The sequence below is a fragment of the Gossypium arboreum genome, chromosome 4 (assembly GCF_025698485.1).
Source record: "Gossypium arboreum isolate Shixiya-1 chromosome 4, ASM2569848v2, whole genome shotgun sequence".
In the NCBI taxonomy this organism is placed as follows: Eukaryota; Viridiplantae; Streptophyta; class Magnoliopsida; order Malvales; family Malvaceae; genus Gossypium; species Gossypium arboreum.
The window spans coordinates 117,036,264-117,053,034 of NC_069073.1; the positions used below are offsets into that span (position 1 = coordinate 117,036,264).

Here is a 16,771-nt window from a genome sequence, read left to right on the forward strand (position 1 = left end):
TCTCAACATTTTATTATTAACTAGCATAACAAAAATGATGTAAACCTTAAACTGATTTAAACTCAACACAACCCTATTCCCTATCCCATCCAACCTCTTTGTAATAAATCTCAACATTTTATTATTAACTAGCATAACAAAAATGATGTAAACCTTAAACCGATTTAAACTCAACACAACCCTATTCCCTACCCCATCCAATCTCTTTGTAATAAATCTCAACCTTTTGTTATTAATTAGCATAACAAAAATGACATAAACCCTAAATCGAACTAAACTTAACATTTTATTATTAATTAGCATAACAAAAATGACGTAAACCTTAAATCAATTTAAACTCAACACAACCCTATTCCCTATCCCATCTAACCTTTTTGTAATAAATCTCAACATTTTATTATTAACTGGCATAACAAAAATGACGTAAACCTTAAACCGATTTAAACTCAACACAACCCTATTCCCTAACCCATCCAACCTCTCTGTATATAACTAAATATTGCATACCCAATTAAAAAATGTTATAAAGGTTAATATTATTTTATATCGAAAATTTATTTTAACCCCTCACCCACACCCTCCCCCCAACCTAAAAAAAAAAAAAAATACAAAAAAAGTGCTTTAAACTATTGATGATACAAAGATGAGCAAGTAAAGTGAAACACAAATTTTACAGATTGAGTGTGACCAGTAAAGTGCAATCCAATACGTGCAAATTAGGGAGAGGTATAAGGGTTGGGGCAAGTTGCAATTAACCCATTCTTACTCTTTTGGGTTTTCTTCTCTTTTGCTTTAACCTTTGCCTTTCTCTTCCTCCCTTGTTGATGAGGTCACTTTACCCTTAATATATATATTGCTTTATTGTGAAAAATAAATAAATAAAATCTCGTCACTCCTCAGTCACCAAGTACCTCTTTTTTATTCGATTCCAAAGGTGATGACAGTCTGTTATGGCCTTTTCTATATCTGATGATTCCTGAAACTCTTTTATCAGCAGCTTTTTGCTTCTGTTTGTTCTATATCTGCCTTTGCTTTGCTTCCCTAGGTAAAGTTTCCAGCTTTTTATGGTTTTATATTGAACTTAGACACCTGGTTTTTTTTTTTATTTCGATTTTTTTTGTTTTTTTCCCATCTTGGGTTTTCTCTCTTTTGATACATAGTCAAGTTTGTTCTTTGGGGAGGGGGGTGTATGGAGACTGTGATCTGATACCAGTTCAGATGCTGTATCTGGCACTGTTTTTTTTTTTAATTTTTGATCCATGGTCTTGGTTTGGTTTGTTTCACTTTCAGGTTACTTAGTTTAGTGCTCAGTGTTTAAAGGATTGGGGGTTTTTCTTTTTTGTGCGTGAAAAATGAGTGGAGCTGTGCTTGTAGCTGTTGCAGCAGCAATTGGTAACTTGCTGCAAGGATGGGATAATGCCACCATTGCAGGTAATTCATTTACTTCCTTAAATTGTTATACATATCTAGTTCAACATAAAAAATTCAGTTTTTTGGACTAAAAATGATAGCTGTCATGGGTCAAAGATCTATGGTGAATTTGAGGTGACTGATGATCTAATTGGATTTATGGAGTTTCTCTTTCCTTAATTATTAATTTATACAGTTCTTCTCTACTTCAGTGTAAAGGGTGTTTTGCTATCTTTCTAGATTGATTAATTAGTTATCATGTTTGGTTTCATCATCTGCTCTATGTAATTCAACATTGAAAATTCACTCTTTTGGACTAAAATGATAGCTTTCATATGTCAAAGATCTATGGTGGTGATGATCTAATTGGATTGATGGTGTTTTTCTTGCCTGTATGATTAATATGTACAGTTCTTCTCTACTTAAATGTAGAGGGTGTTTTGCCATCTCTTCACATTGAATAATTAGTTTATTTATTTATTTATCAAATTACATTGAATATTAGTTGATTCAGTCTTGTTGGACCAAAATGATAGATTTCATATGTCAAAGATCTATGGTGAATTTGAGGTGATGATCCAATTGGATTGATGGGGTTTTCCTTCCCTTAATGATTAATATATATAGTTCTTCTCTACTTGAGAGTTACGGGTGTTTTTCCATCTCTTTAGATTGATTAAGATATGTATTGCAACATCGAAAAATTCATTCTTTTGGACTAAAATGAAAACTTTCATATGTCAAAGATCTATTTGTAAATTTGAGTTGATCTAATTGGATTGATGGGGTTTACTCAATGATTAACATATGCGGTTATCCTCTTTGGTTTCATGAACTGCTATATATATGTAGTTCAACATTGAAAATTCAGTTTTTTGTACCAAAATGATAGCTTTCATACGTCAAAAATCTGTGGTGAATTCGAGTTGATGATATAATTGGATTAATGGGGTTTTTCTTCCCTTAATGATTAACATATACAGTTCTTCTCTACGTCAGTATAAAGGGTGTTTTGCCATCTCTTTAGATCAATTGATTAGTTATCCTCTTTGTGTTCCACGTTGCAGGTGCTGTTCTATACATAAAGAGAGAGTTTAGTTTGGAAAGCGAACCAACTATAGAAGGCCTGATTGTAGCCATGTCTCTTATTGGAGCCACCTGCATTACTACCTGCTCGGGAGGCATATCGGACTGGCTAGGCCGCCGTCCAATGCTAATTATCTCGTCTGTTCTTTATTGTGTTAGTGGTCTTGTAATGTTATGGTCTCCTAATGTTTATATCTTACTTTTGGCAAGACTTTTGGATGGTTTTGGGGTTGGTTTGGCAGTAACTCTGGTCCCAGTTTACATATCCGAAACTGCACCACCCGAAATAAGGGGGTTGCTAAATACCCTTCCACAGTTTACTGGTTCCATCGGAATGTTTTTTTCATATTGCATGGTTTTCGGAATGTCATTATCGGAATTACCGAATTGGAGATTGATGCTTGGAGTTCTTTCTATTCCATCTCTTATATATTTTATATTAACCATTTTCTTCTTGCCTGAGTCCCCGAGATGGCTCGTAAGTAAAGGACGAATGAGTGAGGCAAAAAAAGTTTTGCAGAGACTACGTGGCAGGGAAGATGTTGCTGGTTAGTTCATCCTCGGTCTCTTTTAATCTCTTCTTTTTTCCCCTACCTCTATTTACATTGCACTTGCCATCTGAAGCTATCCTACTGATGGTACTAATATTATTTGAAATGAACAGGTGAGATGGCATTGCTAGTGGAGGGACTTGGTGTTGGAGGTGAAACATCGATAGAGGAGTATATAATTGGTCCGGCCAATGAGGACATAGAAGACCAAGATATATCAGATGATAAGGATCAAATCAAGTTATATGGACCTGAAGAAGGTCTTTCCTGGGTGGCCAGACCTGTCACAGGACAGAGTTCTCTTGGTATCGTGTCTCGGCATGGAAGCATGGCTAGTCAGAGCGCTCTTGGTCTTGTTGATCCTCTTGTCACCCTCTTTGGAAGTGTCCATGAGAAGGTCCCAGAAACAGGAAGTATGCGTAGCGCACTTTTTCCGCATTTTGGTAGCATGTTCAGCGTGGGAGGTAATCAAGCTAGAAATGAAGAGTGGGATGATGATATTGTTCCCAGAGAAGGCGAGGACTACCCATCTGATGGTGGTGGTGGTGATTCTGATGACAATTTACATAGTCCTTTGATCTCACGACAAACAACCAGTTTGGATAAGGACATAGTTCCAACTAACCACGGAAGCCTTACGAGCTTAAGACACGGTAGTCTAATGCAATCAACTACCGGAGAACAAGTTGGTAGCATGGGTATTGGTGGTGGTTGGCAGATTGCATGGCAATTGTCTGAAAAAGTAGGCCCAGATGGAAAAAAGGAAGGGGGCTTTAAAAGAATTTATTTGCACCAAGAGGGTGTACCTGGCTCGAGGCGTGGATCACTGGTTTCTCTTCCCGGTAATGAGGCCCCTGTAGACAGTGAGTATGTCCAGGCTGCTGCCTTGGTGAGTGAGCCAGCCCTCTATGCCAGCGAGCTTATGAAACAACATCCGGTTGGACCGGCTATGGTTCATCCAGCTGAAACTGCAAAGGGACCAAGTTGGAAAGATATCTTTGAACCAGGAGTCAAGCATGCTTTAGTAGTAGGGATCGGAATTCAAATACTTCAGCAGGTAACACAGAACCTAACCACAATTATCTTTCTAGCAAATGGCTTGAATAGACTTTTTTGCTCGCTATCTTCATGCTTCTCATCTTAAAATCACTTCTTTACAGCTCTGCATTACATCCTGCTTTACTGTTTTAGGAATCAGTCGGGTTTGATGTAGTACACACACGCACATGTATATATATATTGCCTTGATCACACAAATGTGTGGTAATGGTGTACACGGGATAGTACATTTGCAATACTGTTTTCCGGCTTTGCATTATTGGCTTATTGAGGACCGTTCTTTATTCTTTCCTTTTTACATGCAGTTTTCTGGTATAAATGGAGTTCTATACTACACTCCACAAATTCTCGAGCAGGCGGGAGTCGGAGTTCTTCTTTCGAACTTGGGGATCAGTTCATCTTCTGCCTCACTGCTTCTCAGTGGTATTACAACCTTGCTGATGCTTCCAAGTATAGCGGTTGCTATGCGGCTTATGGATATTGCTGGTAGAAGGTATGTTTTTTTTCCTTTTCCGGGTTCCTTTGAAATTATAAGAAAGCTCACCTGGAAACACATATCTGTTGGCACTCAGAATTTAAAGATTTAGTTTTGAGCGGAAATTGCTCAACCTTTATTCATGTACCTTTCTGTTGGCATACTTGCGGTTATTGTCTCTAATTTTCTGATATTATGATGGTGGATTTTGTTGATTACCAATGTCTTCCTCCGTTGCAGGAGTTTGCTACTCTCCACACTCCCGGTCCTGATAATATCCCTTCTCGTCTTAGTCATCGGAAGTGTGGTAAAAATGGGGAATGTTGTGCACGCAGCGATCTCAACCGTTAGTGTTGTTCTCTACTTCTGTTTCTTCGTCATGGGATTCGGGCCAATCCCAAACATACTCTGTGCTGAGATCTTCCCGACACGGGTTCGTGGCTTATGCATTGCTATGTGTGCCCTTACATTCTGGATTTGCGACATCATCGTCACATATTCACTCCCAGTGCTGCTCAAATCAGTCGGTTTAGCCGGTGTTTTCGGGATGTACGCGGTCGTGTGTGTTATATCGTGGGTGTTTGTGTTCTTAAAAGTACCCGAAACCAAAGGCATGCCTCTCGAAGTCATTACGGAGTTCTTTTCCGTTGGTGCGAAGCAAGTTGCAGCTGCCAAGAACAACTGAGTTTGGTTACATATATTTGATGGATAGTTTGAAAGTTTTGACGGCTGTTCAAATTTATCTTTTTTTTTCCTTTTCATTTTATTGTCAATTAGGCAGTTCGATTTATGTAGAAAGATTTAAAAAAAGAACAAAAAACCAAACATGATTTTCTATTTGTTACAGTTTTCTAAATGACATTTAAAGTTTTCTTCAAATCCTCTCTTTTAGTTTGAAATTAATCGACTACGAAGTAAACTAAACATAATTCTTTATGTTTTAGCTTAATTCGAGTCAATTGTTGAGATGTTTTAACTTAACTAATCGATAAATTGGGCTTGTTTCAACAATGGCGGCCGGATATTTTTTTTTTTCAAATTTATAAATAAAAACAGGGTTTTTCTTAAAATGCTCATGTATGACATTTATATCTTGAACGAGTATGAGATATAACCCATGGATCCTCCAAACACATGAGAAAACTTGGAATAAATTAAAAATACTCGTATCCGACACTCATATCCAACATAGTCATGAAGAACGGTGGTCCTGTAAAATGGTCAGTCATAAGAAGCAAATTTGTAGAACCACCACGGCCACCACTAGCAGCCACCGCTCATCCACCATCTTCACAACTATACATCAAATTGATTCAAGCACAGGGTTAAGTAGAAACAACAAAAATTTACTAACATCATAGGTATTTATCAGAAGCATGATGTCCCCACTGCATTCATAATAGCAACTTGCTTGGCTTGAGTTCTCATATGCATAAATTTGAAGTGAAATAATCCAGCTAATCTCACTGTTAAAAAATAAACACATAAGCTCTTCATGTTAACAATCAAAAAAATGATTTCTAATACCTACTGGTTTATGTTGATTGCTTTTTGACCTTCTATGCTATTCTGAAATTAAATATATTTGTCCCAGGAAGGGTTTAGATTTCATGACATCAGAGACCTCACCAATCACAACGACCGATTTGCGTATGAAGCCCTTGATGATTTACGGCTATACCAAGTAAAAACTTAGAAGTTTACAGCGCTTATTTCAGTCAAAAATCCTCTCCCCCGTTGAGAATAGCAAGAATATGAAAGAGCTAAATACGCAGAGCAATCCCGGGATGACAAAGACTGTTCTCCAGCTTTCTGGACTAGAAAGATCTGAATATTCAGCTTTAGCAGCTTCGAGAAGCTTTCCAGTCATATCAACCCCAATGATCCCAGCTAGGGTGCCAGCTGTATTAGAGACACCCATTACAATTCCTGCATATTTGGGTGCAATATCCATATGATTCACCGCAAACCCAGCCCTTCCGAGCGCCAAGAAACCAAGAGCCACAGAAGAACAGAAAATGGCTCCAGCTGATGTTCTGAAGATTGGTAGTGCCATCAATGCAAGAGAAGAGACTATAAATCCTACAGTGTTCAAGAACTTCCTAGTTTTAGTCACGGACATTATTCTTTTGGTGATCAAGTGGTCAGCAAGAACCCCACCGATATTTGAGAATATGAACATGTTGAAATAAGGCAACATCTTAGAAGAACCCATTTCCTGAAGACTGAGCTGGAGGCCCAGCTCAAAGTATGTTGGCAGCCAGTTCATTAATACATAAAGGGCATAGTGGAATGTGAAATTATTTACCACGATTGCCCAAACAGGCCTGCTGGCTAAAATTCTCTTCCACGGGATTTCAGAAGTTGTGGCTGTGGTTCCTCCATTCTCCACTTTTATCTTCTGACTTGCTTTGGTAGGTAATAAAGATTCTCCAAAACCAGTGGCAGTGGCTTTCTGATGCTCAGATCGAGGGGGGTCAGTTGCATATTTAAACCAAAAGAAAGACCAGATGACACCTAATGCTGCTTCTGCAATAAATACAGATTGGGGACCTCTGAACTTCACCAGGCTAGGAAGGACAAGCATTCCCATAGCTGCACCTAGGTACATCCCCGAAGTTGTAAGCGAAACAGATCTTGACCTCTCATGTGGTGGTACCCACTGTGCTAGGACAGTGTGAATAGAAGGGAAGATGAAACCTTGTGCCACACCAACGAGCAAGCGAGCAACAACCAAGATAGTGACTCTATTGGGATCTAGTGGAACCAAAAAACATGTTGATGACCATAAAACGAATGAGAGAAGAAGAACCTGCCTTCCCCCGATCTTTTGAGCCGCCCATCCCCCAGGTACCTGAGAACAAGCATAACCGTAATAGAATGTTGATAGTATTGTCCCTTTGCTTGATTGGTTAATCCCAGCAGCATCAGCTGCAACTGTGTATGCTATGGAGAAACCCACACGTTCTATATAACATACACATGTGCTGACAAAGGTTAAAAGGACAATTAAGTATCGCTTTGGGAATTTCATCGACTTCATAATTCACTTTTATATAGGAATCTTTATTTTGTCAACTGTCTTCAAACAAATCAACCATCTAACTTAGGCTTTCGACCCCAATTAACAAGCATTTCATCAAGACAGCAGTTTCTTCGTCACTGCCTCATAGCTTCAATAAACTCCCAAGGCCTGGATGGAAAAAAAAAATCATTCAAATATTTAAAATGCGGGACAAAGCACCATCAAATCAGCTTGCAAAAGCTAAATGTTACGTAGGCATAAGTCAAGAAGGAATCCCTGCTTGATTTGCTTTATTAGTGAAAGTTCAAGTGAAAACCTTCACTAACTTGACTTCTTAGGGATGGATGACACAAAAAAATGGTCCAAGATATCAGATAAAAAAAATTGTTATGACCATGAAAAGAGTTTCCCCAGCATATCTCACCCAAAATATTGAATCCACAAATAGAAAAAGGGAGAGAAATGACATCCATATTTAGACACAAGTAAAAGTTTACAAGCTGCAGTGTTTGCAAAAGCCAATCATGGAAATATTGGTCAACAGATTGTTACAGCACATCAAAATCTTGTTGTAAAAGATTGTTGATATTAGCAAGAAGTAAACTTTGGCCTCTAGCCTCAACAAATAATGTGATAAGAGAAGTTTCCAACCTAAGTTAAGTGTTAAAAAAAATCATATAAAAGGAAAAAGAAAATGGGGGAAGCAAATGTTTTAGTCGTTCACATCTGAGCCTAAGAATCAAAAGAAGTTTATAAGAAGAAACTCATTAACAGACATTACAAACACTAGGCTAAAAACAAACAAATCTGATAATATCGGTCAAACCATCTAGCCAATGGAACTGATTGGCCAAGAAATTTACATTAGACGTTTCTAACTTTATGAACTTTGAACAATGGATGAGGACCAGCATTTGCAACTCCATGACACCATGATATTTTACCATTAAAATTGGGTTTAAAATTTTAATCAATATCTTGTGAAGTACATTGATTCAATTATGTTAACCATTGTATCAAATATCTACTACCTGAATGAACTAATCCACCCAGTACTAACAAATTCAAGAACAAAACAAACATTTTCAAGCCCAGTCCAAATACAAGAAGAAAAGATCACTTCGGATCTCATCATATGAAACGGGGATCAAATAATCAAAGAGCTGAGTTTCAGTTAAAATTCGTTTTCTTTTCGTAAATGAACGAGAAAAACAAAAACCCAAAAAATCTTACTAACAAACAATCCCACATTTCTTAAGAAAAAACAAGAAGCAAGAAATGGAATTAATTGGGGAATTTCAACAAACAGAAGGAGAGCAAAATAAAACAAGGAGAGAAAGGAAGATTGAAACAAGAAAAGAAGAAAGGCCCAGAAAGCAGGAAGACGTTAAAAACATACCTTGTAAAATCTGGGTGTCATTGGGAATCCATGGAAGAAGCTAAATCCAAGAAAGAAAAGCACATTGGTAAGAAAGAAAAACCCTAAGACAGAAAGAGGGAGAGGGAGAGGGAGAGGGAGAGGGGAGGAAGTCAACGTGTTGAAAGGGCTTGTCCTACTGAAGAAAACTACTAAATTTCTAAAATTCACGTGTTCGTTTGCTTCTTCTCTGTCGCTGGATGCAATGCGATGTGATGCCCCCACCCATCTCATTCCAATTTTCTAGTTTTTTTTCCTTTGTAATTTTTTTTGTTTGGATTCAAAGAAAAAGATGGAAATGGAAACTTTGTTTCTAATTTAACCAATTTAAGATTTTTTTAAAAAAACCAAATCGAATAACTTTTTAAGTTAAATTTTCTAATTTATCAAGTGGAACAAACATACAAGAATTATTTGTATAGGAGAAAAATAAAAATGGGAATAACGTGAATTGACACTTACATATAATATTTATGTTTTATTTATGTAAATAATGCTTGTTAAATTTGTACTAAATTAAAATGTCTAACTATCTCTTTTATGTAAAAATAAAAATTTCAGTAATTTAATATATATTAATGTGATAAATATATCGTTTTGATTCGAATAATTACGTATACTATAAATACAATTACATTAATAAATTTAACAATTAAAAATTAAAATATTAGTAGAAATATAATAAAAATATATGAAACTACTTAATTTTATACCTATGTAAGATACTTGTTTGTGTTGTAAATTAGATGGATGTCTATAACCCCATAAGCATATTAACCGACTAGAGTGATCTTGATTTGAAATATAACTACTTTTTTTTATACATCGGTACTTAAATTATATATTTGTTCCATTTGGGTATTTAAACTTTTTCTTTCAAGTGGTATTTTAAATTACTTTTTTCTTAAATTAGTACATCTATTAATTAAATTATTAAGTCTATTTTAAAAAATACTAAACTTATAAATTGGTACTTAAACTATGTCATTTTTCTCATTTTGGTCCCAAAACATTTTTTTTATCACAAGTGGTACTTAAACTATTTCCTCCCCCCAACCTGGTACCTAAACTATTTTTTTCTCCAAGTTGATACCTTTGTCGTCAGTCAAACCGTTAAGTCTATTTAAAAAAAAAAAAGATAACCAATTAAAAATTACCATGTAGCAAAAAAAATATTATTTTCTTTATATATTTATTGAAAATCATAAAAATATTTTTAAAATAAAAAACTGTTTATAACCTTCCCAACCTGACCTAGACGTTAGACCCGAATTTAAAAGATTACATCAGTCACCGAAATGGCCTAGCAGGATTATTAGAGTTTTGAAAATAACCATATTAAAACATTTGTTTGATTTAGTAGAAAATCTAGTTACAAACCGTTTTATTTATTAGAATAATAGTCTAACTATCTTAGTTAGCGTATGGTATAATGCAGTTACTAAGTAGTTGTAACCAATTGCTGTATAAATATGTATGAAAAATATATGAATGAATTTCTCAATTCTTGAGGTTTCAATATGGTATCAGAGTGTATATTTTTGTTGATTGTTGAGCTGAGTTTTGACAATAGAGTCGACTGAAAACTTTCTTAATTTATTTGCCTTTGCATCTCAAAAGGTGGCAATACTTGTTGACGATAGAAATTTCTTAGTCTAGAAGCAACATGTTTTATTGGTGATTAAGATGCATAGGTTACAATCATTTGTCGATGGAATTGTTGCTAGACCACTGCGAATAGTGGTTGATGATTAGGGTGTGTCCAGTGAGAATCCGGCGTTTATTCAATACGAGCAGCAAGATTCGATGTTGGTAGCATGGCTTCTCTCCACTGTAAGTGCTTCTCTTCATAACTAATTAGTTGTGAGTTCTGGCTCTGCTTTTGAGTTGAGGGAGGCACTCATGCGTTTGTTTGGTAGTCATTCCACTACTAAGGCTATGTGCTATAAGTCTTTACTCCATAGTCTTAAAAAGAATGATCTTTCAATGTCTGCCTATCTCGCCAAGGTTAAACATCTTTGTGACTTGTTGGAGGGGTGTGGTTAGAGTGTTTCTCTGGAGGAGCAACAATCAACCATTTCAATTATGTGGTTTCGATTATAACTATGAGCAAGATTCTCTTTGATCTTCAAAGTGTTTCGACAACTCTTTTGGATGTTGAAGCCTGACAACAACGGTATCTATCTCAAAATTCTTTTCTTGCAAATATTGCTGCGTCAAATAAGTCTGAGTCGTTGTTGGTGGTTGTTCCTTCATATGTTGGACAACCACCATCGTAGATGTTTCGCTCCTTTCGTGCATTGGATTTTTCTTGCCATGGGCGTGGTCAGGGTTGGCACGGTGGCAGTGTTAGGCTGCAGTGTTAAATCTATAACAAGATTGGTCATATTGCCTGGCGATGTTTCTACCATTATGATTCAACTTCAAATGACGATGAGGCTGAACACCCTAGAATGGTCTAATGAGAGGAACTTTAATTGAGGTGAGCCTAGGAACTCAACTTGGGAGAGACTTCTTATCATATGGGCCACAAGCCTTTTTGGTTTATGTTTATGATATTATTGTAATAGGTGATGATGGTGTTGAGTTAGATGATGTGATTTGTTGTCTTGATCGACAGTTCTTCCTTAAAGACTTGGGTGAGTTGAATTATTTTCTTGGACTTGAAATTTTGAGACGTAAGGGTCGTATGCATATTTCTCAACAAAAGTATGCTCGAGAATTGTTGGAGCATGCCAATATGTCAAATGCTAAACCAGTAGACACTCCTATGGTGAGTTCTCCCACTCTTACAACCTTAATCGGGTCTCCACTTTTCGATGGAACACTCTATTTACAAGTTGTGGGGAGTCTGCAATATTTGTGTTTGACCAGGCTTCACTTGTCATTTACTGTCAATAAAGTCAGTCAATATATACATCAACCACATGATGTGCACTGGATAACAGTGAAGCGTATTTTTTGGTATCTTAGGGGCACAATTGATTATGGGTTGTTGTTTCAAGAGTCGAGTATGAGCTTAACTAGGTTTTGTGATGCTGAATGGGCTAGTTCTCTAGAAGATCGCAAGTCTACCTCTGGGTTTTGTTTGTATCTTGGTGATAATCTTATTGGTTAGATTTCGAAGAAACAAAGTGTTGTATCTCGGTCTACCTTTAAGGTAGAATATTAGAGTTTAGCAAATGCGAAATCTGAGTTGATATGGTTTCTCTCCTTGATAGATAAGATCGGTGTCAAGCTGAATGGTACACCAGTCATTTGGTGTGATAATGCTAGCACTGCCTCCTTAGCTACAAATCTGGTTCTACATTCTAAAGTCAAACATGTTGAATTAGATATGCATTTTGTTCGTGAAAAGGTTATTAGTGATCAGCTTCATGTGTGTTTTGTACTTGGTTGTGATTAGGTTGCTGATGTCTTAACTAAACCGTTAATGGTGGGTGTTTTTTCTCGTTGTCGTTGACGCATGCATGTTGTTGTTGCGGGTGTTCTTTCTCAAGATGTTGAAGAGGAAATATTAGAATAACAATCTAAGTATCTTAGTTAGCGTTTTGTATAATGCAGTTACTAAGTAGTTGTAATCAGTTGTTGTATAAATATGTATACTATGTATGAACAATATATGAATGAATTTCTCAATTCTTGAGTTTTCAACATTATTATTCCTCTAAATCTTAATTCTAATTTAGCAGCGGAAAAATGATTTGTTTGTTTTTAATAAAAGCTAATGTTCATGCATACTTAATCAATAATCATAACATAATCTCCTAATAATTTAAATTAAATGTCATGCAAAATAAAACAAACTCAAATTCTAAGTCTCATGTCATAGTTTGAAATAGAATAAAACAAACTTTAATAATAGAGTAAATAAAATAATAAGCCTTAATAAATCAAAAAATAAAGACTGAGTCGAGACCCTTCGGGTGTCATGTCCACGCCTTAACTTGGTAGGTTAACTGTAAGGATAAAGATTTAAGGGGGAGTGAGCTATAATGCTCAGTGTGAGCTTATTAACAAGAAAGTTAGTGCAAACAGTTAGTAAGACACATTACATAATACCGCATAAAATAATCACAATCAGACAATAGTTCGAAGTATTTGTTTTTCAATGCAACCATCATTAATATATCGGAACACACAATAACAGTCCTTAGAATAACCAATTTTAGATTTGCCCACAGTATACATATATTAACACATATATAGATATCATAACAGAATTTTCATTTTTGTATGCACATGATTTTTAAATACAATTTTAGTTTTTAACAAAATAGATCCCACACCACCGCTACACACCATAATGGGAGTTCCCTTGAATGCCCTTCTCTAACGCACCGGAATATGGATAAATCACTACTGGTTTGTATATAATAACTATCATTTGGCTGAAAATTACATAACATAATCTCGCAGTTGGAATCTGCCTTTGGCTATGGATACAAAGCAGTACCTGCAGATGGAATTTATCTTTGGTTGTGGATGCAGAGTAAAATAGATAAATACAAATAAACTGCCGGACTTCTTCTGATCACATTGTCCCATCCCATGCAATGTAATGTGACATATTTAATACAGATCAAACATGATAGCAACTAATGTGGTAACACATGGCAAATCAATAGCAAAAGTCATGTTTTTCATGTATTCAGATTAACAGTAACATGAGGCATGTCATTCATATGATGTAACACCCCTAACCCGTGTCCGTCACTGGATTAGGGTCACAAGGCATTATTGAACATAAACACAGTTCCGAACATTCTCATATTATCACAGGTCATATTCATATATACAAGAAAAGCATATGACTAATTAAATGTAAATATATTACATTTACAAATCACAGGTTAATCACTTTAATGATAATCGAATGCTATAATAAAAATTAAAGATTTTATATCTTAATTCTATACAGGTGCAGGTTTAACCAACTAAGTCATATTATAGGGAATTATGTCCTTTAGCATACACAGCATAGTCAATTTCACAAATATTCAATAATATTTCATTAAACATTTAAGTAATAACAATTCCATCATTTAATTTAAGTTACAAAAATTTATCAAATGCACATCTGTATACAAATATTATATATATTATTTATTAAATAACCACTTTACTATCAATACATACTCAACACGTATTCAATATTTAATTTAATCAATTGTATCTATTTTACAGATCATATATGCATGACAAATGCATATGCACCCCCCAAGACAAACCGAAACATAATAACAAATATTATTCTACTTTACTCATATATCAACCATGGTATAAGTGCATCTATACATATACATATATAAGTTCAACTAACAAAGCATATCTAATTAAATTAACATTTATCTTTTGCCATGATAAACAAATTATAATTTGTGCATATCATTATTCCAAACCATATGGGATTACCGAATAAACCTTTTGCATGTATCTTACTTGCCATCTAACTAGTAGGTGATATACTTGGTACAATTAACAACCATCATATATTATATAGCCGAGATATATAACAACTTAATAAACATTTTATAAAGAGAATATAATCTTAACATGAGTTTAATCCAAGACCAAATAATAACACATCCATTATCAATATAAACTGCCATTACTCACATAAAAAAATATATGTATATGTGCCGATCTAATAATCATTTATACTTAATACCTCTTGCTATCATTTAACCAAATATACATGCCAACCAAAAGAGGTTATTACTATCATTACAAGTCATAATCGTAGCATTTCAACCAAAGGTAATATATCAAATATATTTTTATACTTACCAATGTGTCATGGCCGAATCATTCAAACTACTACCAGCCCACAAATCAATTTCAACGTACAAAAATATATATCACTAATAACATTCAACCATAGCACCTAGTATTATAATTAAAATGAACACAAACCATAATTAAGCATAACCGATTTCAAGCAAGGTAGTTAAGCCATTTTCGCATGGCCAATATACATTCATTTCCAAAATAACTAACCCCAAAACCAGCCTATACATGCCATAATTTAAGTTTAGCTTAAAGGTACCAAAACAGTAGACAGTGTGCTGAACTTGGCTGACAATCCCTAAGCTTGTAGCTTGACCTCAAAATCTATAAAACAAAGTAAACATAGCACATAGAGTAAGCTATCAAAGCTTAGTAAGTTAGAAGCAAATAAACAACTCAATATCATAATTGACTCATATTAACTAAATGAAATGCATTAACATTTTCATGCTTGACCTCAAACTTATAAATTCTATATACAATACATTTCTCATAAACTATTATCCACCTAAGCCGAATACACATGTAATTATTCAACACCTTATAAATCAACTTCCCACCAAATAGACATAATAAACCACACATCCATTTACTCTTTTATACAACTTAAGAATCATCAAATGACATCCCATGTTTAATTAATACCTAAGTAGCCGAATACACAAATTATATATACATATATTAAGTAACATTTCAATACTACACAAATTATTCATTCACAAGCTGTAACGCCCCAAAAATTGGGCCTAGAAGAGTTGGGCTTTAAGTCTGGGATTCGAATAGAAGAAAACTGAATATTGAGAAGTTTTAAATATTACTAGTGTTTAAAAAATATATATTGATAAAATATTTATGTTATTACTAATATTTTAATTTTTATGAAAATTATTATCATTATTAGATACAAATATATTTATAAAATTATTGTTGTTAATTTAGTGTTTAAATTAACATATTATTAGAAAATTTTCTTGTATCTATTTTTATTGATTTATGGAAATTATAATTATTATTATTAGGAAAAAATATATATATATTATCGTATTTGAAATCTTCATTATTATGGTTATTATTATTTTGGTTTTAAATAAATTTAGAAGTATTTAAAGTATGGGAAAAATTCGATCCAAGACTCTAGCAAAAATAATTATTTTTGTTCCTTTAGGGATCTGGACATTAAGGTTTATTAGTAAGTTAGGCTAAAATTAGACATAAGGAGGAGTCCGCCCATGGTTAGGAGTGTTGGGCGCAGAAAGAGAAGCGAGGTTCGATACCCAAGCATGCTTAAATGGTTGTTTTTAGTCCGGTCGCGCTAAAGTAGGACTTAAAAGGAATTATGAACGTAGTCCGCCACAAAGGAGCACTCGGTCCAGTGGCTTGAGGCGCTAGATTGATGAGAAGAGTACAGGTTCAAGGCACGGTGCTTGCGCATAAGTTGCTTTGTATTTTAGAAGCCACGTCGAGCTAAGGTAAAACTTAAGTATAGTTGCGACGAGTTATGCCACTAAAGGTTTGTGGCACAATGCAAGAAGCGTTAGGAGTACCGTGGTGGCTCGGGTTTGAGTCCAGCGCTGTATGTTCTGCTTTTATTTTAAAAGAACTCGGGACTTCAAAGAGTAGTAAGGTTTATAATTAATTGTAACCATATATTACTAAAGGAGAAGCGTGGTGTAGTGGCCAGCACTGTGTGGGCGCATGGGCAAACAAGGTCTGGAGTTCGAGCCTCATCTCGCAGAGTGGTGGTTTTTCTTTGCACGCATGGGGAAGGAGTTGAGTCGACCAGACTCCTAGCAGGTCTTGAAGCGGTGCAAGGGTGGATAAGGCTGCTGATCGGTGGGGAGTTTGAATGAAATTCAAACTTCAAATTTTGGCCAAAAATCAAGGAGCAAATTAGGGAATTGGAATTTAAAAAGAATTCCTATGCCGAAATTTATTTTTTTTTCCTTCTTCTATTTTTT

The 16,771-nt window shown here is 35.1% G+C and overlaps 2 protein-coding genes across 2 annotated transcripts; one reads left to right on the plus strand and one right to left on the minus strand.

The window, feature by feature from the left end:
- The first annotated feature begins 767 nt into the window (after positions 1–767).
- Positions 768–5,460, plus strand: LOC108460302 (monosaccharide-sensing protein 2-like). Its single transcript, XM_017759748.2, has 6 exons — positions 768–1,045; positions 1,291–1,431; positions 2,478–3,044; positions 3,161–4,104; positions 4,412–4,599; positions 4,822–5,460. The coding sequence occupies exons 2-6, from the start codon at positions 1,353–1,355 to the stop codon at positions 5,264–5,266; spliced, it is 2,223 nt and encodes a 740-aa protein (XP_017615237.1). The 5' UTR covers positions 768–1,045; positions 1,291–1,352; the 3' UTR covers positions 5,267–5,460.
- A 179-nt stretch (positions 5,461–5,639) lies between these two features.
- LOC108460303 (probable anion transporter 5) lies at positions 5,640–9,405 on the minus strand. Its single transcript, XM_017759749.2, has 2 exons — positions 9,006–9,405; positions 5,640–7,774 (listed from the first exon to the last, which is right to left on the minus strand). The coding sequence occupies exon 2, from the start codon at positions 7,622–7,624 to the stop codon at positions 6,296–6,298; it is 1,329 nt and encodes a 442-aa protein (XP_017615238.1). The 5' UTR covers positions 7,625–7,774; positions 9,006–9,405; the 3' UTR covers positions 5,640–6,295.
- Between the last annotated feature and the right edge of the window lie 7,366 nt (positions 9,406–16,771).